This window comes from Strix uralensis, chromosome 7 (assembly GCF_047716275.1).
Source record: "Strix uralensis isolate ZFMK-TIS-50842 chromosome 7, bStrUra1, whole genome shotgun sequence".
Classification (NCBI taxonomy): Eukaryota; Metazoa; Chordata; class Aves; order Strigiformes; family Strigidae; genus Strix; species Strix uralensis.
The window spans coordinates 2730670-2757278 of NC_133978.1; the positions used below are offsets into that span (position 1 = coordinate 2730670).

At 39.4% G+C, this 26609-nt stretch overlaps 1 protein-coding gene across 1 annotated transcript in view; it reads right to left on the reverse strand.

Annotated features, from left to right (window-relative positions):
* PCDH15 (protocadherin related 15) overlaps positions 1–26609 on the reverse strand; it is a 460117-nt gene that overhangs the window by 241494 nt on the left and 192014 nt on the right. The window contains exon 10 of the mRNA XM_074874163.1: positions 326–434. Within this exon, the coding sequence (XP_074730264.1) occupies positions 326–434 (109 nt within the window). The remainder of the gene's footprint in view (positions 1–325; positions 435–26609) is intronic.

A 26609-nucleotide genomic window follows, 5' to 3' on the forward strand; every position in this document is an offset into this window, starting at 1 on the left:
TAGCATCACGCAAACCCAGCACAGCCTCTGCACCTGTGAATGAGAAATGCATTGCAGCACAGCTACGAGCACAGGTAAGTCTCTCTCCTTTTGCTTCTTACTCCATTCGCTAAACCAGACAATTCTGAATCTAATCTGAATAAATAATAATAAATAATGCAATCATCCGAAATAAGCTTCTAAATTGCAATTAAACATAAATAGGTAGAACAATGATTTCAAACATGAATTTTTATTAGCTTTCCACTCTCCCAGTCAATCTTTTTCTGGCTGGTCATAATAAAGGAACTGACTGTGAGTGATAGCAAGAGTAGCAGACACCAACCAACTAGGATGGAATAGAGGATGCCCGGTCGATCAGAAGGAGGCTGGATGTTTCGGTCCTGATCTATGGCTTGTATGGGTGGAGTGACACTGATGGGATTCACACGTGCCTGAAATGAAAAATCAGATAGATTTGAAAGAGAAAAATTAGAAACCCAGTAGGCAGATCTCTAGGTCTAACACAAAAACATCTCACCGAAAAGGATATTTGCTGAAATCGCAGGAGAAAAAAAAGCCTTGTATTTAAGAGAATACTTACAGCACATGTTCCTTTTGAAATCAAATTTACGGAGGCAACATATGTATTTCTACAGCAATCTCCTTTCTTTGAGATACATCTTACAGTATAATAGTATCTTCAAGGAAAGGAAGCTCACAAATTTTCAAGCAAATGCTTGACTATGCTTCTATAAATAGTCCCTTGAATCAGACATTTCAGACATCATCATAGCAGTGAAATACAGCAAATGCTTTAAAAAAGGAAATAAAAACAAATTGAATTTGAGAATCATTAGGAGCTAGACTGGCTGTGATACATGAATACATACTGCAAGAGAAATTCAAGCCAAGGTACAGACATTTCAAGGATAGGTACGTTTGAAAAGTTTGGATGGACACTGCAATAATTCACACCATTATTCAGAAGTGATCTTGCACGCCAAACATGGAAATAGAAAGCCAGAAAAGCATTCACAGGCTTTCATCTTGTTCAGTATTTGTATGCCCAATTCTTTAGCTACCAAGTTCAGAGCAGTCCTGAACCTACTAATAGCACTTAGCCCTCACTGTTGCTTTGAATATTTTCTGAAGTTTTATGCCAATACAGTCTCCAGCGATAACTCCAGAGCTGCCATTCCCAACTCTAAAAGAACAGCTTCAGTAACCTTGGTTGCTTAATCGGCTAGAAATGTAGCTACTCCATTCATGTATGCACACCAGTCTTTTCCATCCCCTTCTTGGAACTTTTACTTGCTTGGCAAAAATGTTTAATAACCTCTATGAAAAACCAGACGCCTTTTTTCCACATACGACTAATCCTGGCAGCCTTTGCTTTGGAAAGCTTGAACGCTCCATGTTCTGCAAGAAGGAACTTGAAATTCAGCATAGGCATAAGAATGAGACAAGTCCACACTTGGCCAAGTTTTGGCACAGCCTTTAGAAATCCTCCTGCTGAGATTTGGAAGAAATCTGCAAGAGCTTTAGCAATGCCTGTCAACAAAGGGACAAGAGGTGAGGCAGGAGGAGGAGACCAGTACAGGAATGGATGCGAGGCAGTTTGCAAGAGGGGAGAGTGATAACCCCTCCTGGGTTTGGGATATGTAGCCATATAATCATCTGCAATAACACAAGCTATTCTGCCTATGGTTTGCCCACCCAGAAATCATTTCCCACAGGTAACAGAGGTCTGATGAAGCTCTTCCAGTCTCATGAGCCAGGGCTTGCAGCCACATGTGGTTCCACAGCTCTCATCTTTGGGTGCAGAGCACCTGCCTACCAACACAGGACTGGTACCTCCTCGCTCTGCCTCTCTGTTCATGGTTTTTTCCACAGTTCCCAACAAGCAGGCGAGGTCCTTTGTCACACGCCTGTTTCCACTTTTGACTCTTTAAAAAATTAAACTCTTAAAAGTGTAATGAGGAAGACAAGCTCAAAATAGGCATAAAGGAAGAAAGAAGAAGATATATTTGACATATGTTTGAATTTTTAAAATGCTTTAAGACTGCATAAAAGTTACATGCTGAGAGATAAGATTATGCACAAAACCGTCCAAGACTAATACGCTATTTTTAAATTTACAGATCAATCGAAGCACTCTCAGACAAATCTACGTTCTAGTTAAAACATACCCACAACAAAACCAGTCTCATTTGCTAAGACTGGCTACGTTTTAAACTCACCATTACAATATTGCAGGCCAAGCTGAGTCTATGCTAGAGTAACAGCGATGGATCTAGCCTTGTCAATAACGAGCTGTCAGCTGTACCCAACCACCGAAACTAGACTAAAATAATAATTGTTAGATATATAACTCAGATAGCAAGGACATGTGCTTAATTTTCCAATTCAAGGAGAAGCTTGAAAGAAGCACTTAGAAAAACTGCATTTGAAATTAAACAGGTGCTGCTTGAACGATAGATATTTTACCCTGCGCTGCCACCATTACACTGATTCCTTAGAACCAAAGCAATCAATTCAACAGAGGCAAGTTGTATAAGAAAACAAAGAAGTAGAAGAAAACCGAGAATGAAACGTGAAATCCATTACATTTTTATTCCGTGTAAGTTGGTTTTCTGAATACTGTACACCCCCTGAAATGGGCTGCTCATAAACTAGAAGATATCCTGCAACAAGATCAGTCGTAATCCGCTGAAATGTTGAGGGGTAATTTAAAGCTGTTTTGAGTTAAACAGGCTGATGTGCCTTGAAGCAAAGCTAAAGGTACTTTCATATCGTGTTAATAATCCATAGATAATGCAAGTATGTTTTGTATTTAAACTTAAATTAGAAATAAGAAAACATAATTGCACAAAGAAGCAGCCATTAAGTATGTTAATAAATTTGTAAAAGCACATGTAGGAACATTTCTGAAGGCGTGCATATACTTTTTATGAAAAATCATTATTTTAAAAATTTGTAATCAAAACATGCTTTGATCAATAGTAGTAATAACTATGATTACTACACAGGGATATTTTTTTCTTTCCTGAGAACTTTAAAATGTAAAAGGCACAAACAGGTACTCCCAGCATCCCCTGTGTCTTGCTGATGTGATGCAGCTCAGCTGCAAAGCCGTAAGGGCTCAGGGGCCCCAGGCAGCTCCCCGGAGCCCACCTCCCTGGGACAGGGCCCCAGTCCTGCCCCCAGAACTGTTCTGTGGAGCACAGTTAGCTGGTGTTGCTAGAGACCAGCAGACCATGCCAATACAATACCCACTGCCATCCTCACCAGGAGGTTCAAAGGAATTATAAGGCTTTGCTCAGCCCTTTGAGAGACAGGACATGGTCACACACAAATGGAAAGTGGCTCCTGACTTAAGTAGAGGAGGTAGAGCCTCCTCGCAGCTCTGCAGACTAGGCAAACATTACAAAATGGGGTCTGTGACAGCCATCGTTGTGTATTAGATCCAACATCCTTGCAAAAGACAAAAAAAAAAAAAAACACACCCAACCCTATCACTGTCATTCTCAACCTCAAAGGAGAGCTTCATAAAAGGATGGAAGCTCATTAAAAGGAAGGGGAAAAAAAAAGATTACTGAAAGAGGGGAATGTTTGTGGGGCTTAAGGACACTCGGAGGCAAAGCAAAAGCACATGGGGTTTTAGTGAGACAGGCTTGAGAAAGGGCAAGGCAAGTCAGCACGGTTATACAGCGCTGCAGGGAAGATTACTCAGAATAAATAGGCGGCCTTCAAAAACCAGCCACTTCCAAGTGGAGGACATAAAAGTGTTCACAAGCTCTGGCAGAAGCAGGTGATTAAAAAACAAACAAACAAGGAAATCCTGTCAGTTCTAGGGTAAAATATGCAGTATTTACTTTTCCCCATTAGGGAAGAGATCTCTTAGTTATTGGGTTCTGTATTAATAGACTTCCAGAATACACCATCAAGCAGGCCAAAAAAAAAGAACCCAAATCCCAACTTGCAAGCGTTATCACAAGTATTAATACATTTTAAAAAATAAATCCTTCTTCAAACAGACCTGTGACAGGAAGCCTGCCAGGGAGTCTGCAGGGCCAAGAGATGATCAAGGCAAAAAAAAAAAAAAATTAAAAAAGCTCAGAGAGATTAAGGTAGTAGCACAAAAAACTGATTTTTTTTCCTTCTTTTGTGTTCACCATGAAAGGACTCTGATGGGTCCCCATGCCAGCACCTTCTCCATGTGGGATGCCTAGCAGGTCCTGAAAAAAATCATCACATTCACAGACATTATGGACTTAACAAGCCAAATGAAGTGTAACACGAGGCCAAGAGCAAATGGGCTTCTAAAGGAAGGCAAGAGTGAATTGTATGACCTTGCTGTGCTATGTAATTTCCTGGTTAAAAGCGCTTTGGTACCTGAGGAACAGCAGGTGGCAAACGTTAATACCAAAATTAAAATGGTCCTAGGGTGACCCAGGGGAATACCACCATGAAGCCTGAGGCTTGTACAAGGAAGAATTAGCAGATGATAAAATAACAGTCTGAGCAAACAGATAAATAAATACAATACACCAAGGAAAGTTTGGTTTTCTGCAAAGGGAAACCCAGCCTTTCAAACTTACTGTGGCTCCCTGCAGGAATCACTGGCACACGGGATACCACAGAACCCTTTGATATGTCATGTGCAGACTTCCAACCAACTTTGAGGCGCTCCCTTACAAAATACTCTTAAAGAAATTTGGCCTCAACGGAAAACGAGCAAAGACCTCTGTATCCAGAAACAGTTAGGTTAAGAGCCGTGAGGCAGAGGTAGGCGTAAGCCTTCCCTTAGGGAGAGAGGGGAGATCCACAGGGATCTGTGCTACTACTGGAGCTGCTCGTGTCTCTTCTATGCGGCCTCAGAAATGCAGGGGAGAGCACAGTACGAATTACAGATTATACTCAATTATTCAGAATAGAGAGGATGAGAGTCAAAAGACTGCAGTTTTAAGCACTGAAGGCAGCATACTTAACGAAGTGCCTCAAGTTTTTTCACATTTTCCCTTTATATATTCAGTCCTTTTCTGAAAAAACACCAACCCAAACTCTCAGTACTCTTACGCAGAGAAATCTTCTCAGCTGTGTTTGGGAGGGCGAGAAGTCAAAATTATCCTCCTTTTCAAACAAGAAAACAAACAAGATTTGACGGTTTAGGGACTGTGAGGACAGAGCACTGGGAATCCTTTCCTCAGCTCTTTTCAATAAAAAGATCTCTTGTAAATCATTATGAAATGATCAGCAAATAAGACAGTGTTTATTCACAAATGTCACAAACCAGTGCCATTCGACAACCCCGGTGACCAAATGACACTCCACACTTCAAACAGCATCATCATCGCGTTTGTCATGTTTCCCACGGGAAAAGAAGATGGGAAAGAAGACTGGAAATTACCTGAAGTTACTGTTAGAATATCAAAAGGGCTAGAAAAGAAAAAAACCACAACAGCAAATATTCATTCAAATGCTTTGTCTTAATGCATTTAGTGTAGCCGGAAAACGCTTATATAAATTTGCTACGCTTTTTTTATGTCTTCCACTCGACCTGTGTGGCTAGCCAAAATTTGGCTGCAAATTGTTTCTGTTTGGAAGAGAAACCAATAATGGATCCACGTCTGTTTTAAACAATCCTGTTCATTCAGTAGAAAGGCAAAAGCCACATTTCCTTGGAGGGGAGAGAAACTGAGCTTTCAGACACTAGTACTCCTGCTTACATCTTTGAACATACTTCAACCACAAAAACTCTTTTTGCTTTTTATTCAGGAACTGACTACCAGCACCACATCTGAGACTGTCTCTGATGTTTCCTTCTTCGCCTGCTTTTCTGTTTTGGCATACACACCTTCATAACACAGTGAAACTCTTTCAGTTGATATCTCTATTGCAAATGGTGACACGTGACTAGAATACAGACATCTAAGTAGGATAACAACATAACATGATAATAAATATGATAATAATAAAATAATAACATCAGGCAGACATTTCCCTATTTTTTCTGACCTGAAAAATATATTAAAAAAAAAAAATCTACAACAAAAGATCTTTAAACCGCAAATCATCGACTAGTCCCAAAACTTGGAAAGGAAGCCATAAGCCTCCGCATGCATTCACAGAATCACAGAATCGTCTAGGTTGGAAAGGACCTTGAAGATCATCTAGTCCAACCATTAACCTAACACTGCCAGTTCCCATCTACACCATATCTCTCAGCACTATGTCGACCCTACCCTTAAACACCTCCAGGGATGGGGACTCCACCACCTCCCTGGGCAGCCCATTCCACTGCCTAATAACCCGTTCTGTAAAGAAATACTTCCTGACATCTAGTCTAAAATTCGTGCAAAAGTGTTTTAAGCTCCTGCTAAGGATAGAGAGGAAAAGGAACAACTGATTTATTTATTTATTTTTTAACACGGAGCTTAATAAATTTGGAATTGCAACTGCATTCAATAATCCAAACCGTGTCCCTAGGCATCTGCGTAAAAACGTGTGGTTTTTTCACCATCGCGTGGTGACTGAAATACAGTATGGAACAGTTAAAAGGGAATTCACAACTGAGATGCAGAATATGCAGTTTGTGCTTTCAAGCGTAATAAACCAAAAGTGACTATTTTTAAAGTTACTTATTTTCCAAAGATTTTGCTTGTATTTTATTTATATAAAACATTTTAAGATGTCTGTGACGGCCAGATTTCTCTTGAAAGATAGGTAGAATGTTGTGTTAAATGTAGTAACTATTTGATTAAAAACTGAAACTGAAGGTTTTTGTCTTCTTAGATGGGCATTTTTGATTGATTGTTCAAATGACTGCCATCTGCCTCCTCCTCCTCCCTTAGTTATAACTCCCCTCACGTCCCCTGAGATTTTTCTTATCCACTTTTTGGGGGTAAAACATTGCTTCTCAGCACTGCACAAAGTTTTCATAAGATCCCAGCTTGGACCTTACATCTCTGGGAAAACACTGCTAATGGTTTAAAACCAGCACGTTGCCAAAAAATCCAGAGTGTTGTTTTTGTTAAATAATGATTAATAAAGCAAGAGAAGAACAACTTGAGGTAATCCATACACCCTCCCAACAGAAATGCTTTCCTTTGTTTTTATGTTCACTTGGAGCTCTTCCTGATTTTTCAAGCCATGCAGGTCAGAAATACTTGAAGTTAATGGAATAAAAACCAGTTCAATCTCTTGGGAGTGAAAGCTGAACTTAATGCTGCATATCTATAGTTTTACCCAGACACCTCCCCAGAATATAGTAACTTCATATATTATTAAATAGTAGCTTTTAAGTGACTTAAACCCCCTCAGGTCAGTAACTCAGTTCTCCCTGCATCTAAAACTATTCTCTCAATATTGTCTGTTTGTTACTAAATCATTATAAGCACAGTCATGAAGTACCAGAACCTAACTGCAAGACTCAACAAAAATTTAGGATTTCAAGTTAGCTACCCCACTGTATGGCGTAGAGTGTTATGCTGAATTCAAGTTGCCATAGCTCGGTTAAGACACTGATTCTATCAAGTACTAAGCATTAAATGAGAAAATTAAAAAGCACTCATTGGTATTTGCTACGAGGTACAAGTTTAGAGACTTTTTTTTAAAAGACAGGGGACCATAATACTTGTTGAACAGCTGATACTGAGGATAGCTCTGCTTTTAAAATACAGATTTTCCTATCTTTTCCATGGTCTACCTGAGATGCAAAGCTAAATTTGCCAACCGTATCTATTTATGGAGAATTTCTTCCTCTAGGAAAGATAAGAAGGAAAAGAGAGAAAATGGCACATTTTCAGAGTTAGAGTAACAACATGATTTTCTGCACAGAGCTGTTTTTTTGTGGATTTTTCTTTTGTTTTGTCTTGTGTGGGGTATTGGGGGTTTTTTTGCTTATTACCATAAAAATGATTGTGTTCTAGGAAACTGAACTAGGACACTGCCTGGTTTTGAGCAGGTAATTTATTAATAAGAACTGTCTTTTACAAGATTGAAGGCAACAGGCCATGAACCAGCCATAGGTTCACAAACTGGGGTGAGGATGCTTTGATGATTCACAACCACTTCAGCTCCCACCTGCCTGCCTTGCGACGCTCCTGGGAGTCAGTGGTCAGGGGCACTAGGCAGGCAGAAGTAAACATTACCAACTGTTGTAAAAGATAAAACCATATGAAAAGGAAGAGTTCCCAACCTTTTGTTTGGACACACCGAGGCAAGCTTCCCACCCATAGTGCTCCTATGACTATTAGCCTGCATGAAATCCACTAACAGAAGGGACAGAAACTACATCTTCAGAATTTATTATTGGATTCAAACACAGCGAGACATTTTCTACCCACTAATTCACATGGAAGACTAAGTTATTAAGACAAAGACTGCTAAAAAATAAATTTAAAAAAGGAGGAACATCATGAACATGTGCATTACTCCAGGTTGACCAAAATAAGATACATTACAGTGCCTTGAGCAACAACCCACCTAAAAAAGGAATGTTCACTTGTATTAATATTTCAATCTGCCAGTTTGTGGTGACATTTCTTAGGCAGACACACAGTTAACTGACCTTTACCCAACAGATGCATTACTAACATGGCTGTGAAAACCCATCCTTAATTACAGTCTTACCAAATAAATTGATATTCTTGTAAAATATTTTCCTAAATCCTAGTAAGCCCTGTGTTACCTATTCCATTGTCCTAGGAGCTCTAAGGCACTTGTATACACATATATGATCTGTTCCACAGAGGTATACAGGATATTTATGAGATGATTAATGCTGAACAGTTAAGCATTTTCTGTAAGGCACTCAATAAATTGTCTAATATTAAAAAATCTGAAACGTCTCCCCAGGCATTTTTCTCTGAGAACATAAGAAAATATATTCAATTATGAAAAGAGCATACCTAATTCCTAAATACTAGTTTAGTCTAATTTATTCAGATTCAGCAGATTATAATATTCATTAATTTGGGGGGGAGCTTAAGAAAGGTACTTTTTCATATGATGGCAAATAAGTATTTTGATCTGCACCAACCTAACTGACAGCCTTGCAACAGAGATTGCTTCCCACACTAGAAGACTGATGACATTATGTCAATCAGTTGGCAACAGAGTATAAAAAGTCATCTTTTTCCCTACATTTCCAAGTACTTCTCCCTTTTACTTCTTCTCAGTCTTCACATTTACTAAGTGTCAGAGCAGCAACCCTCTCCCACCTCCCTACCCCCCACCGCCATCCTCACAAGCAGCTCCCATCAACAACTCAAGCAAAGCCAATGCCTTGCCCTCCCATTTTCCCAGCTGCAAGCAATCCCTGCTTCCCTGATGCCACTTCCAGATGATCAATCACTCCACAAGGCCTTGTGCTGCCTTCGTGTCAAGTGGCACGCACTGACACCCCCAAGGAACACCAGTGTTTTTATTGACTGGTAGCACCAAGTGCAGTTCAACTATAGAAATCGAGGCTGGGGACTTGTATGCCTGAGAACTCCCCTCTTTCTCCAAGCTGTGGGCATGAGTCTGTACAATCATCCCAATTTCTAGCCAAGGACACAAGGAACTGAATTCTGTACCAATTAGGCGGCTCAATGATTTTCAAGGAAATAAGACCAGAGTTCCCTGCCCCTCTGCTGTCAGCTTAAAATATGTAAGAAGAGTTTGGCAAACTGGATTAAATTACTGAAACACACAGGCTATTTCTTGTGTTTGACAACTTACAGTCTACTGTTTCAAACAAAACGAAGGAAGATGCACATAATGCTTTGCAACATCCACATTGTATGACCATACAGATGTAACATTCTTTTCTTTCCCCACATGATTTGGTGCATATCATGTTATTTCCCAGGAAGTGCTGAGAATTCTAGAGTATTTCAGAATGATAACTTTTACTCACAACACAATATATTCTAAAAGAAAACAATGCATTGCATTTAACCATCACTTTTTCTTGGGATTCTCTCACAGTGTAAAGCAATATAAATACGTGTATTTTATCAGAAGGGGGTGGTGAATATTAGCACAATTAGTTAACACAAGACATTTCATGCTAGCATTTTAAACTCTGAAAAGTATTATTTTTTCAGCTTTCCCAGTTAGGAAGCTGTAACTGTGCCCAATGGACTTCAAGTAAAGCCTGGAGGCCTTCAATGCACATCACACTCACAGCTTAGCTGACGTATTTACTGATCAAGACAGCAGAACTCTCATCTCTATGCACACAAGGGTGAGAAGCTTTTTGCCTGATAGAAAATATTAGGAAAGCGACATACATTACTCCATGGTGACATCCAAATCCCCTTCAAAGGGAGCCCTACAATATTAAACCAACAAAATTTTTGATGAATTGATGAATCATTATGGTTACACTGCTTGTCCTTGTCCTTTCTTGAGAAACACGTGAGGTTAGAATAATAATCTGTAAATCGGAAATTAGCTAAGTTATACCCATGCTGTGCAGAAATGCCTAGACTATTGCCAACACACAGTACTAAAACAGCGGGAAGAACTGCAAAACCATTCCAACATCGTTTCTCGCTGCTGCTTCAGATGCTTTGCCAGTACAACAAGGGCTGTGACAAAACACTAATGAACACAAATCCATCATAAAGTACTTACTTGCATGTCAGTAAAATGCAGAAAATATTTCAACAGAGTTATCCAGCCACAACAGAAGTAAATCCAAAAAGCAAGAAACACCCTAGAAAAGTACATTCAGCTGAAGATGCTGCCAAAAATTTGTCATTAGTCAGATTGAGTACGTCATGTCAAACCTATTTGCAGGATCTCACCATTTTCCCTCCCTTCCTGCTTTCCTACTGATAGCTACAAGTCCCTACAGACGCTCCCTTTGATCAGTGAGCAAACATAGGGAGCGGCAACAGTGCCCCACATCAGGAGTGTGCACAATTTCACAGAATCACACAGAATCGTCTAGGTTGGAAAGGACCTTGAAGATCATCTGGTCCAACCATTGACCTAACATTGACAGTTCTCAACTACACCATATCCCTCAGTGCTATGTCAACCCGACTCTTAAACACCTCCAGGGATGGGGACTCCACCACCTCCCTGGGCAGCCCATTCCAACGCCTAACGACCCCTTCTGGAAAGAAATACTTCCTAAGAGCCAGTCTAAACCTTCCCTGGCACAACTTGAGGCCATTCCCTCTTGTCCTGGCGCTTGTGCCTTGGTTCAAGAGACTCATCCCCCCTCTCTGCAACCTCCTTTCAGGGAGCTGTAGAGGGCAATGAGGTCTCCCCTCAGCCTCCTCTTCTCCAGACCAAACCCCCCCAGTTCCCTCAGCTGCTCCCCATCAGACCTGTGCTCCAGACCCTGCACCAGCTCCGTTGCCCTTCTCTGGACACGCTCGAGTCATTCAATGGCGTTTTTGGAGTGAGGGGCCCAAAACTGAACACAGTCATCAAGGGGCGGCCTTACCAGTGCCGAGCACAGGGGTAAGATCCCTTCCCTGTCCCTGCTGGCCACGCTATTGCTGATACAAGCCAGGATGCCACTGGCCCTCTTGGCCACCTGGGCACACTGCTGGCTCATGTTCAGCCGGCTGGCAATCAACCCCCCCAGGTCCCTCTCTGACTGGCAGCTCTCCAGCCACTCCTCCCCAAGCCTGTAGCGCTGCTGGGGGTTGTTGTGGCCCAAGTGCAGCACCCGGCATTTGGCCTTAGTGAAACTCCTACAGTTGGCCTCAGCCCATCGCTCCAGCCTGTCCAGATCTCTCTGCAGAGCCTCCCTACCCTCGAGCAGATCAACACTCCCACCCAACTTGGTGTCATCTGCAAACTTACTGAGGGTGCACTCGATCCCCTCATCTAGGTCATCAATAAAGATGTTAAACAGGAGTGGCCCCAAAACCGAGCCCTGGGCGACACCACTCGTGACCGGCTGCCAACTGGATTTAACTCCGTTCACCACAACTCTTTGGGCCCGGCCATCCAGCCAGTTTTTTACCCAGCGAAGTGTGTGCCCATCCAAGCTGCTACTCTTTGAGAGCTAAAGCGATACAAAGTTGTACAGGAATCAGGGTGAATGGGATCTTCTGACTCTCCTCCGACAAAATACAGAACACCAAACTTTTGGGCTAAGATCTCAACTGAAAGCCGATACAAAGAGAGAGGAAGAAAACCCCAGGCACAGATTTAAAACACACTGTGAAGCTGAGACAGAGAATGGAGAGTAAATCCTCTGCAGAAAATTGTTCTCACCAAATTGTCATAGGAGCTAAACAAATTTATATAGCAAAAATTCTGTGCCTTGAAACTGCTCCCCGAGAAAGGGCAAACCTACATGAGGAAACCAACTCCTTCGAAACCTACGTTGCTCAACCCTAGAGTTTTGCAGCCAATTCACCTAATCAATACGTCTTACTCGTCTGCAACACTGTACCATACATCTGAAGGTTCATGTGTTGTTAGAACAATACTTCTTAACACCAGATGATGTCGCAGAGTCCAACTAGACTGTGCGAGATGTCCACACTTGGTATGAAAATGAAATATGGGCAGCATTGAGCAGCATTCCTGGAGATTAGCTTTGCTCTGTAGCACTTCGGTGAAAGGGCATTTTTATCAATACCACTAGTAAAACAACAACAGACCACCCAGGGGAATCTAACTATGAACAGCAGACAGTAAAACTGGTATTATGAAATCACTGTTAAAAATTGTTCAGTTCAAACATATGTATATGCAGAAAATAGTAATAATGGGGGTTGATATGCAAGTTTAAAATAAATCTAACTTATTTATTTATTTTTAAGAAGTTCACCTCCATTTTTAAAAACCACTGACAAAAACCAACAGCAGAGCATTTATGCACTCGACCTCTGTGAACTAACCTTTCATGTCTTCTCTGGGGGTCAAAAAGTGTTTTACTAACTGAGGGGGAAAACTGAGACAGGAGATTGATTATTAAAAAGGGACCTACTTACTAAATTCAGCACCATAATTGTCAAACAGCTTTTAGCACCTTATTTGATTGTTCAATATAATCCATGGTTGCTGTGTTCTTAGTTCTCTGTTGTGTCCAATGTTTATGCAGTTTACTAAAATGAAAACTTTAAAATTCAGATATCCTGGCAGGTCATGTTGTTAACAGAGTAAGCTGTCAAAAAACACAATTCCTTTCATTTATTTGTAAAAACAAGCCACCTTTGAGGGGAAATAAAATATTTTGAAAGAGCAGCAAGATAGCATAATGAATCAGAGCAAAGAGGAAAATAGAGACTATTTTTATCAATGATGTCTTCCAGGAACAGCAGGTCCAAAAAAGAATTGAATTTCATCAGGATCTGATCACAGTGCTTACTAAATTGCTTTTTCTGTATCTGACATGCTTTATAAGAAATGTCTCCAACAGAGCATCTGTGTTGGAGACTAAACAAAATGCATTATGTAATGGGCCTCCTGCCTTGGCACCCAGGTATAATCTCCTGTGCAATTCAGGCAAAAGCAAGAATTCAATCTGGAGGTTCTACCTGTTCCAGTGTTATGACTGTGATTAAAGAAAAATAAACATTTCCTTTCTGACATTGCACTTCTTTCCATACAAAGTATGAAGTTTATCTCCTTGATTATCTTTCAAATTGTTGATGACAGGTTTCTTATTATCATTATTTCCATTCAGGATTCAGAATGAGGCAAGAGAACGGCTGCAGAAAAGCAAGTTGTAAAACCCAAGACCAACTCACCTATTTCTGCTTGGCATAGATTCACAAAAAATAAAAAATATTTAAAGATCAGTGTAACACTACTGTAATGTCTAAAAGATTTTTTTTCTAAGAGTAATTTCATTACAATACAAAAGTCTATGAAATATTAACCCCATTTTGTTTTCTTTTAAATGCATATTTTTCACAGAGGGGAAAAAGGAATACAGTCATCAACTGTGCCAACAATTGCTAATTTTATCTGAGTTTGAAAATACTATATCTTACTTGATACTGTTAAGGAGAAGAGGCTGACAGCTTCTCTATGCCTTTAGAAAAATTAACCGCAATATAACATACTAGAAAAGGTTTGAGAAGTTACGATCAAAGGTACGATCAAAAGCCAGGCATAGCCTGAATACATACAGACTCTGGCTTAGTAAGTAACTTTCAGCCTGAAAAAAAGGACAAAGAAACATGTGAAAGGTCTATAAAACTGCGTGTTACAGAATGCGCATAGGATTAACTGCTCACTGCCTCTTGCAAACCAGCAGCTTGGGAACACCTAAACAAATTACCTGGTGGCAGGCTCAAAATGTGCAGAACAATAAGGGTCTTCACTCAAATAGAGTCATGCTACGGTGCTCCTTGTTATAGCCACGAGAGGTACCAAAAGTTTACCCTGGCTCAAAAATCAGACAGGTTCCCAGAACAAAAAAAATATCTCTAATTTTTAAGACAACGCTTCTAATTGTGACATGGGAGAAGCCTTTGGGGAAGTATAACCAGTACCACTGGTGGGACCTTGCTTATATTAAACTGTATGAAACTAGACACAAACACAAAAAAAAAAAATCTCGTAACAAAACAGTAATTCATTGAAAATCCAAAAAAAAAGGAAACAGAAATGAATAGGTCAGTATTTCACCCAGATCCTTTGTCTCTCAATTGATTCATTTTATACATAGATTTTATTAACATAATGTTGGTTTGTTTTCTTATTTACACATTTAGTATCTTCCTTCAGAGAGCTTTGCTTTGGTAGAGCCATTTTCCCACCTAGAGGAACAAGCAAGGTCAGAAGTCTCAAAGGAGAGGAAACTTTGGAAATATTGAATATGGAGTGAAGCAGCGTTCCCATCACTCAGGCTGATACAAAGCAGTTTAACATTTGGGGTTAGCAAAACACCACTGTGGACCACCATTCTCAGCTTTGAGAAGAAATATTTACGTTTTCTTTACTGATTTTCTTTTTTTTTTTTTTTTTTTGGTACTTGCAACTAAATGGGCACTTCTCTAGTTCAGGCATGGGAATGTCAGGTGTAACTGCTTAACACCTGACTTTTTCAAACTGTATCCACCACTGTCCTTTTCTCATTACAGTTTGCCACCCTGTCAAGAGATAATTCTAGGGAGAGATTTTGTGCCCAGAGCCAGCTACAAATTCTATATCACCGTTCTTATAACCACTTTATTACGCTGCTTTAATAGTAACATTAACAATGGCATTAATGTCACTTTTAGATTTAAGGTTACAGGGAAAAAAAATGGTTTTCCAAGGTTTATTTTGGATGTTTTCATTGTCAACAATTTGTGCAGACATAGCACGTGTGCATGTACACACACAACCTGCAATGCTCGCATAACTTCATCCATAAGCTCCTCCTCACATCTGTTTACTGTATAGTGAAATTTTTACCTTTCAATGTTTCTTTTCTCAAATCCCAATACTCTTCCAGAACAAAAAAGCAGGAATTATTTACAAAGCATATTCCTACCTATCTAGCCTTATGAGCTGCTTTAAACTTGAGCAGTGCTGTACTGCCGGAGGTATTGGTGCAGAGCCAAACACAGACTAACCATGTTTTTGTGGTTTCAGAAGAGGGCGTTCCAGCTCACCATGAATTTCCTCGTGCTCTAGAGGAAAGACTGCTAGGATTTAAGCAAGGTTTTCTACAGAAGCATTATCAATAGCACAGAGCAGAGGAAAACAATCCTGCTGGTAATGGGGATGATGGGCTGCCTCCTCCCTAACTTATGCTGCATTGTGCAAGCCCACGGCTGGAGCAGGGAAATGCTCTTTGGCTTGGCACAACACATTCTCTCTGGCTTCCCATTTCAGACAGTGGGTCAGGGCACTGGGGAAAAACTGAGCTGCTGGGCTGGGATACACCAAAGCTCCTTTGGCTGCTCCCTCCTCAGGGTGATCCTAATGTGGATGGCACAGCTGGGGAAGCTGCCAACCCTTCAAGGGCAAACACTGCCTCAGGAACTCGACGACAACAAAAAGTAGAATGAGGGCACACCTGTACCGCAGACTGCAGTGGAACAAGAAGACTCCCAAGTTAGCCTGAAAAGACTGGGGACAACCAAAAAACCAAGGCAGAGCAGCCCAAGGTGCCATCCTTATGTTGCTAGGAAGAGCTGTACTTGAATGCCAAGCCTGGGGAGGAAGTCTGTGCTAAATCATGTGCTCTTGGGTGTAGAATGCCACGCAATTGCTGATGAGTGCCCCATTTCTGAGTGGGGCCACAAGACTTTGTGGTGATCAAAAGGGAAGCAGCACTCAGAGTGTCTCCCGTAGCCTCTGAGGGTTAACACTTTCACCCCAGAAAGGAAGCACCTCTGCTACTTTACCCCTCATTACCTGCAAGTGTACTTGCACCTATCTGCAAAACCTTAATTGATTAATAATTATGTGGTTTAACTGAAGAATTAATATAATCTGCACCCTCTGCATTGTAACAACAAGCTGAAAAGAGGAATCTTTCTTCCCAACCCTTAATGAACAGCTAGTTTATAGTTTAACGGGATAACCTAGCTATTGAAATGATGATTATTTCTACAAGGATCAGTGTTATGACAGAGATGAGAATTTTTCTGAAGTGAAGTTCACTGATAATGCATCACTGCAAAAGTAGTTTGTTTAAATGTCAACATTTAAAACCTTTAAATGTTTCTAAATGACATTTAAGGATCAAATAAATTAATACATATGGTTCCTCTTAGACAATAGCTCCACTTCACACCATAACAAACACGGATTTATGCATCAGAAAACAGACATGCATATTGTGAAAGTGGCTTTTTTGCCATGGCAAATATCCAAGACAGCAATTAAATTACACAAGTAATTGATTGTATATTCAAGATACAGACTGGAGCTCAGAACGAAAGAGGGATGGTACTTTCTCAGGCACTCTTTCCTCTACTGAAGCTCTAGTTTTTGAGGAGAGAAAGGCTCAATCGCTTCATATCTGAAATCCTTTAATGGCATCACAGAAAGCAAAACAGTTTCCGACCCCAGGCTGTGGGATATCTCGCAAACACTTTTTTACCGTCCTCATGTAATTAGTTTTGTAAGCTATGTGATCTCCCACATCATGTTAAAGTCTTCTTTGTTATGACACAGGTGGGGTTTTTTCTTCTTTCTAAAAAACTTTAAAATGAGAACTGGAGAATGAACAAAGAATACAATAGGATGAAACAGCAAGATCTTTTCAGCTAAGGCTAGGGTGCTTGGCACTTTTTGTACTTCATTAATTCAACAGATTTTTGTCACTGGTTCTGCCACAAAACAAGAATGCTAGTGAACCTGTACTACTGCATACAGGAAACCCAGCCACACACTCTGGCAATCTCATTTAATGTATTTGATTTATGTGGCTGATGTGCCAGACCAAAATTTGAATCAAAGCAGATCATCTTAATTTCTGAAAGGAAATTACTTCTAATTACAGCTCCACAGTTACTTCTTCCAAGCAAAATCAGGACCCTTTTTCTTCTTAGCTTCTGTCAAATCTATAAGAATTGAATATTTTCCCATTAGTGTTCCCAGTAAGTTACTAACTATGATGATAAATATCAGGCAATTAATGGAACATTTCCATATTTTGAAAAAAGAAAATTATATGTACGATAAAATCAGTCATTTTTTCCAGTTTATTCCTCCCTTACTCTTGATAATTAAAGGAATCAGATTTGAGATGTACTCTCTAAAATTTCACTTCACAGCTTGATAAATAACTAGAAAATGTGCCTGGTTTAACCATCGGCCAAATATCCAGCCCAATAGGGTCTCTGATGAACTACCAGAGTTCCTGCTCCTCCTCCACCAGCGAGGGAGCCCCAGAGCCACTGTGTACCACGGGTCACTCAATAAACCAGTACTAGCAATAAACAAAATGTGTTTCTCTCACCCCAAACACAACTTCAAAGATGATCTGCAATGATATTTTCCTTTTATTTCATTTTTGACTACATATTGTCCAAAACTTCTCAGTTTTCAGTTGAGCTTGATCCTTTTTCCCTTAAAACCTCCACTTTTGCATTTTACGATTAGTATTAGTGAAAACCTAAAGCGTGTAAATCATGCTCAACAAATTCTCTTTATAACAAAAGTCCACGTGTCTTCCTGTTCTGTCTTTCAATGAAATCCACTATTCTCCCCTTCCCAGTATGTACCAAACATACGAGGCAAGATCTCCACCACAATAATCCCACATTTAAAGCAAATTTCCTGTACTCTGAGCAAACTGTGACCTATCACTTCGTTCCTACCCATACACATCAACTCTATTTCTGAAACGCAGTTTGGTTAAAATCACATGCAGGAAAGTATCTTTCAGACTATATTCACTTATTCTGCAGCCTTGCTATAATTTTGCCAACCAGAAACTGTGTTTTCAATAACTGAAACATCTGCATTCTTTAAACACTCATTACATTTTATAAGTTAAAAGCATGGTTTTGTTTGTTCTTGAAGCAAAAAGCAGCCAACTTAACTTCTCTATCTGAAATATTTAAAATCACAAGTTAATCTTAGATATTGAACAGTGACTGTCCTGCCTGATCAATGTATCAAGCAAGGGAAATGCTTGCCTGCCTGCTAAGAGGTTATAGAAAACAATTCTCAGGTTCATGTATTCACATACTGAAGTTACTGACAGTTTTACTGACAATTCTTTTTAATTAGCCATGCCATTTTGGTATACTCTCAATACATAAAAATTAATTACCTGTAACACCACACCTTTGTAATTTTAACCTTTTCATGCTTCACTACTTTCCAGTGGCATTTCCTTTAAAAAAAAAAAGACTACTTATCGAGAGATTGCATATGGGAGACAGACAATCTATCACAAAAATGGAAAAGATAGGGAAAAATCATAACAGAAGTCTTAAAACACCTTTTATGACTCCTTATCATGCACTAGCAGATAATCAATAGCTTATCAAAGCTGTCCATTTTGACTTTGCTGAGTCATTTCCATAGAGTTAATTCAAAATCACCAGGACCAAGTTATAAAAAAGCCTATGCTAGTAAATCTACTGTGAACGCTACTGCTTGCTTAACATTGTCCATTACCTTGGACTTGATATCAATCTGGTGACCTCAGTATGGCTGCAATTAGAGCGAAAAGTGAAAAAAATGGAAACGAAAAGTTTATCCATAAAGTTTAAAGGGGAAACTTCACCCAAGAGAGGATTTTGTCATTGCTTCTGAATTCCTTTCCGACTTCCAAAGCAATTAAAGATTGCCTATCTGTTCATCATGCATCTATGCTTAAATTTAATTAGAAAAATTGCTGTCTGCTGTTCAACTATACTGCAAATAACTTGGCCATAACAATTTGCCTTTTTCAATAAAAAATACACCAACAACAGCATACGTGTCACGGAAATCAATCTTCATTTTCCCTTTCCTAATCCAAGTTTCAGGTTTTACCTAAATTGCTAATGAAAAATTAATACCTGAAAAATGGGTCAATTTGCTCATCTTTCAGCCAGTGGCAAAAGGGCTATTCAAAGCCTCAGACATGAGAGCGATTCTTTTCTAATGTACTGAACAAGCAACAACCCAAGAACATTTAGATACAGCCCCGATTTTCAAAGCATTTCTATGGTTAGTTCTTGAAGTATGGCTGAAGCAACATCTTTGCCCTGTCAAATAATTTTTGGCTAGTAAATACACAGGAAGTCATTCATCTTACAGCCCAACAGTTGACAGCACAGATTTTAGTCTAATTAACACCAACTGCAGGCTTTTCTAAATAAATATTCTAAGACATAATAATGCAGATAAGAAAGTACATAAACCTTTTAGTAGCAAATTATGATTTGCCAGTGCTATTTGGTCTAACATTTACTCAGATACAGTAGTATTTGTGAAGAAAAGGCAAAATCATTAGAGCATTAAATATGAGAATGAGTTCATACAGAAAGCTGGACAACGTACGTATATAGTAAAACCACAGAGTTAACAGCCTAGACTACAATGTACAAGAAGCCTGATTTTCTATGCCCTGAGCCTAGAGAATGGCTGCAGAAATGTTAAATAAAATACAAGCTTTTACCTTTAATCGTTTGTTGTATAGACTGTACAGACTCTGAAATAACAGCTGTTAGAAGCTGATTTTCTCAACTAAACATTTATTTAAAACCAAAGCATGCTTATGCTTATTTCTTTTTCCTATCAAGCCCTGAAACCATGAGATACAAAGACCACATGGGTTCATTATTGGTAAATGTAAGAGGGATCCTCAGGCAACATCAATGTAGTTAAAGATGAACACAGCACAGTTAATAAGGAATTTGCTGCATTCCCATGTATTGATTACTGAGAAATGAACATCTGAATTCAAAGCTAAGATCAATTTCTAACATAGGAAAGAATAAACAGATGGAGGGAAAAAACTATGAAACACTTCTACATAAGAGAGAGACCGAGCATATCTATTGGGCTAGGCAGCAAGACGTGTCTCTAAACAGCCAACCTAGAGCGCCCCAGCATACCTCCAATTTCACCTTAAGTCTAGATGCCAGGTACCACTGCAGAGCTGGACTTTGCCTATTCAAAATGCAAAGTCACTTCTTTCCTTGCCAAAAAACACTTACATAAAGAGAAACATTTCCTAATGATGAAAGCTCTATTTTCTCTTGAAGCCACAAACCCAAGCCACACTTTAAACATTCAATTATGCCAGCGGACATAATTGTGCTCAATCATGGTCTAATTCCAGGATGAAGTGTAAATACCATCCCCTACAAGAGCATTTAACATCAGTCCCAAAAATTGGACAGCGTCTATTTTGCTGAGAACGGAATAATTAGAAACAAATTAAATATCAGATAATTTCCTGATGCTTGATGCAACTAAATCACAAGCACAGCTCATAAAACTAGAAGGCAGAGTAAGCCAAAGGCTGGCAAATCTCTTTTACCATATTTCAATAAATGATTCCAAATCTTAGTAAAAATAAGGAGAGAAAAAAAAAAAAAAAGGCATATTGAGATACAACTGCTTCAGAAACTAACTTCCTAAATTAGCCATGCACATTTGCAGTTTTAAATGTACCATACCTAACCAAGAAAAAATTTATTTGGCAAGAAAAACTGGCAAGCTAACCTGATTTTTTAGTTTTCTGCAGTTTGACTGTCAGTAGGGGTAAATTCACCCTCAAACACGTTTGACTTTAAGCAATCATGCTTACAAGAAAAGGCAAGAAAGAAACCACTTTCATCAGGGGTAAGCATTCCTGCTATTCTACGAGGTTTTACCCTTCATACAGGTAAAAGAGGCAGCTTCCCTATATACTGAAAGCTTTTATTGAAGTTGATTTAACCACCCATATTCACTTCAACCCTGACTAAATTTTCAGTTTGCAAAATTATGAAGACTGGGTGTTTCAGTAGCACAAAACTTAGTATCTGTATGAAAGCTCAGGCTGAACTAGCAAGTTTCTCTCAAACCTCAGGGAAGGTTATTTGGTTTTAGTTTGCATGGTAGATACCTGGATGAAATGTCTTCTGTGGGTAGGTATTTCCTACAGTAAAAAGCAAAATTTAAAAAAATAAAAAATAAATCACAAAACACTAAAACCCTCATTTTTATGAACTTTATTCTTTGACTAACACTTGCCGTTATAACTAAGATGAGGCAATGATGTTTCCAGAAGTTTCAGATGTTACTTGTTTTGCAGCAAATTTATATTAATGTGTTTTTATGAGAAAATTTCTAGGAGGTTTTCTGTTTGGAAGGAATTGGGATGCGTACAGTCAGATAGCAAGGAACTGCCATGAAATTATGTTAGAAAGAATTGTTAAAGTGTTTGTCATCCTCAAGCCCAGAGGTACTGGTACAGGAAAAAACAGCACGTCCTCTGCAATGTTAATTAGTTGTCAATAATAAGCATAGAACTGATTTGCATAGAGCTGATTAAATCTGGTTACTTAAGTGTCCTGTGTTCCCAACACCAGCCCCATCCACCGATCAAATTGCTTCAGTCCTCCACCAAATTCCCTTTTTTTCTTCTCCCCCACAATAAAGCTAGACTTTCCTGCACTGCTGTAACCTCAGCTCCCTCCTACGACATTTCCACTGCTCACACTCAGAGAATAACCCATTCCCTCCCCATCCCAGGGTCTCCTTACTGCCATAAGTGATGGTGCCCAGAAGGTACCATAAAAGGCCAATCACCATTTCCTGAAAAATAAATGCAAATAACTGCTAAACAGCAATACACCAGGGAAGGTGGTATGAAAGTTATTTTACTGCAGCTGTTACAGTACATCACCCTATGATGCTGAGCTAGAATGCTGCAGGGGAATGGGAAGTGCTTGGAGAAAAACTATCGTGATTGCCCTTAGAGTTTCAGCAACAAATGGAAAGGTAGAATGTGAGCTTTAAAAAGCACCTGTCATTTTTGATATAACTATCAGGCTGATGCAAAACACGTTTTTCACTGCTAACTGGGAACTCTTCGAGCGATTCCGGATTCCAGGTAAAATGTACTTTCTGTCAAGATACATTGAGGATTTGATGCATTTGCTGTATAGCCACAATGCTTAATATTATGATGGTTTATTAGGCTTTGCACATATGAAAGTCAATGAACTTTTTTGTCCCTTGCCTAAAGTATTCAAAACCTTTCTCCTTGTTAAAAAAAAAAAAAAAAAAAGTTGAAGTGATAAGACTCTGCTCAGTTTTAAATATAGAATATAAAATGACCTAAACTTTGCAATAAAAAAAGTGTTGCAACTCTTGATTTCTATGACAGTAGAGCTGAAGTGTTCCATTTCACCTTACTATCAAAAATCTGCGGTTTCCACAGTTTCAAAACTGTTACGGGATGTGTGTGGTGCTCTTCAGGGAGGACTCGCTCACGGCTTGATCAAGCAAGGCTTTGAGCCAGCAGGATTACAGTATCACCTCTTAAAAGTTCAGTTTTCTTCCCCTGAATCAAAATTAATCTAACTAAAGAGGTCCTTGCTAATAAAAGCCTGAGGGCTTCTAAGGGCACTTCCTGCTCTTCAATGTCTTTTTTTACCCCCCTCAACCATACTGTTCCTTGGAGAATTCTTTTAATTTTTTTTTTTTTTTTTTTAGCCTTTCATCTAGCAGTCCTCTGTTCAGACCCATCTCCTTGCGTGTATCCTCAACAGGGCAGATGAACCCACAACCTTTGTAAGGTCCCTGCTGATAGTGAGGATAATGACTACCAAAATAAACAATTTCCATGTAGAAAGATACATCAGTGCTGCATTAATAAGCAATGTCTCATAATGCAGCTAGGTATTTAAAGTGCTGAATCTTGAATTAGTACAAAGAAAGTCTCATACGTGTCATGGAGCATCTTAGTGTTCATGTGGACTGATAATTACCCTATGGAACCTGATAATGAATCAGTTTCTTGCAAAACTAGTCCAACTGATTAAATAAGTCTAATCTATATTTAACTCCTAATTGGCTTTTCTTCTTTGCATGATGATGGAAAAAAATCGAGTATAGAAATGGACAAAACCTTCAGAAATTGAGCATGACAGGAACAGACTGAAGGGGAAAGCAGGAGGAGAAATTATCTTTCCAATGTTATGAGATATGCATGAAGTTATAATTTTTAACTCCATTTGCTGACCTGCACATCCTGATAATAAATGCTAATTTATTACAGTCTTCTTGAAAAAAATGGAGAAAAAAATTACTTACCAGATTTAATCAGACACAGAAACACTAAGGCAAATATAAAACTATGTAAAAGCAACCATAACAAAAACCCAACTAACAGACAACACAGGGTTTTGCTGAAACTGAAATTTAGCTAACAACGGTAAATTCTTTCCCAGAGAGAAAGTAGGATGGCGACAATTAGGAAACACACACAGAAGTATGTGGACCACTTAGCAGACACGGGGGGTTCCTACATGCATCCTTTAATCTAGCAAAGACACTGCTTTCACTTTTATTATAAGGCAATCTATTCGGCTTATGGAACTTGAATTTTGAAAGGTTTATGCCAGCTCATTGTAAAACATCACTGAAGCTGTACTTTGCATTCCCCTAAAGGAAATAAAGTCCAAGGATTTGCACACGTGTTATGAGACAGAACTTCAAACAATGGCTTTGAATGCTCTCTTACAGTGGGCTTTGGTGTCTTTTTTGCAAAATAGCTTTTGCATTGATTATTAGAGGACTGAAAACTCAGTACATTCATTTATTTTCCCTCCTGTCTGGGGAACTTGTAAAGCAGCTTACATCATCACTGTCATGGGCACTGAATGAGACTCAACAGGTAGCACTTCACAAGCAAATTACTGCCCTGGGAAACAATACATAATCTAAAATGTGGGTTACAGGCTGTTAATTTAGCTTTGGGTTTCAGCAGTGGCAAGGCAGTTTAGCTCTTACTTACCACAGGATTAAGCCTTCAGAAGAGCTAATGCACTATAAATACATCCAAAGTCTGTTTACTCCGAAATATGAATTTGTGCCTCCTCTACAATGTTGCAAAAGCACCTCACAAGCATTTGACATCAGAGACACTGATATTTATATGACCTTAGCTGTGATCCTAGATCTAGTAAGGCCATCACAGCAATTAATTACAGTAGCTCATTGGTGGCACTGCAAAAGTGACAGTCACAAGGCCAGGCAACCACCAGTGAGGAATGTTGCACCTTGTGACAAAGCTCAGTCACGTCCAGCCAGCAGTTGGCTGACCAAGAAGGTACCCTCACATCTCATTCTATACGGTACACCCAGACAGGACCAAAAGTCTGCAACTTGGGGGGAATTTACACTGTCTGTGCAAATGGCAGAAATGCAAAACAGGTTTTTACAAGTGTATGAACTGTAATGATACAGCACTCTGCCCAGCCTGAAGCAGATTTAATAATATTATTAATACTGCCATCAGCAAGACCAACTCTTAGAAAGCACAGTGTAAAGCTTGATATTGTTCTTCAGGAAAATGAATTGCTTCTCTGGTAACAAAGAGAAGCTAATTTTGCTGGCCTCTTCCATCTCCTCACGCCAAAGACCATAAACAAAGCACATGCTGTATGGATTCTTCATTGCCAATGTATCCAACTGCTTTAGAGCATCTAAGGGAAAGCAGCTAGGAAAGGAAATACGATTTTTAACTCAGTAAATTCATGCCAACTAAAGATAAGTAATTGTGTAAGACTGAACAAAAATATTATTCCTACCAGTTACATTAAATGCTTTACTTTAGGGGCCAGCATCTTGCTCGGTAAAGCAGGACTTCTTTTTCAAGCTACTGCTTCTGAATAATTCATACTTCAACTTTGTTCTAGATTCATTAACATTCCTTCTCATGTTCATTGAAAAATTAAAAAGCAAAGAAAAGAAAAATATTATGTTGACTAAAAATAGCCCTTTAGCCTATGTAGTGGCTACCATTTAAAAAAAAAAACAGCTTTCTGTTCTGTTTGCTACACACACTGGAGGTTCAACACCTATAGTGTAGTAAAATTTTGATCTTGTTGTAAAAAAACCACACAACCGATGCAAGTAACTTCAGATAAATCATTCTGAGCAGTATACTGGTTACTATCAGCTTCTATATAACCTGACATCATAAAGTCTTACAGCATTATGGACTCAGATGGGTCTTATCTATGTGGTGCAATGCAACAGTTTCACGTCATGCAGCAATCTCCAACCTATCTCTGAACGAGATCCTCTGCCCAGGCTGCTGTGCCAGATCAGAGCATCGCCCGAGTCCACTGCCAGCCCCTGGCTAGTCCAGCCCAGGCTTCTCTGCACTTCATCACACTGCTGTTTGCAGGACAAATGTAATACATATGTTTACTAGATGAATGTTTTTAGGTACCATCCATATCTTCTAAAGGAATGATCGTTTAGAAGTCAAGTAAATATCTGAGGTACCAAGGTAAAACTTTGAGTTCAAGCATTCTTCTTCCACTTACATTTATCAAAACTTCTACAGTGCTACAAAGAGATAAACAGCAAATAGCTGGTAGTTTATCAACAGAACCAGTTTCTCATTTCACAGATCAGATTTCTCAAGGTGCAAGTTCAACATAGAAAAAGCCAAAAAGCAAACAAACAAACCTAACACGTGAACAGATTGTAGCTTATGAAGTTAAATGAATACATTTTGCAACTCAGCATCTAAACCACTAGTCAGATTTTCCTAGCCTAGACACCCTCCTTGGCAGACACTGCTTTGTCTTCCAACGCAGTATATGTGCATGACCATGGGCAGAAATGGAGACAGAGCTGTATTCCTTTCATCTGTGAGAGATGGAAAATTGTATGATTTGCATTATACCTTAAGATAACCAGATAAAAAACAAGGTAATGACCAAACACTTGTTGTTTATAATTTCTGCCTCACCTGCTCCACACTGGGAACTCTGTCAAATCTGTGCAAATAAAATAAAATGGGGTCATACTCTGTTGTCCTGCATAGTTTGGGTGCCCTAGTAACCCTGATGAGACTGCATACTCAGCTGGAGAGTTGCTCAGTTAAAATGACACTGAGCCCAAATCAAATTAGTGTAAAATTTCAAGTAAAAGCATTTATTCACAAAGTCCAAAACAGCACAGTTACAAAAGATTATCAAATACCAGAGTGTAGAAGTGGCGGGGGGGGGGGGGGGGGGGGGGGGGGGGGAGGGAGGTCAGGA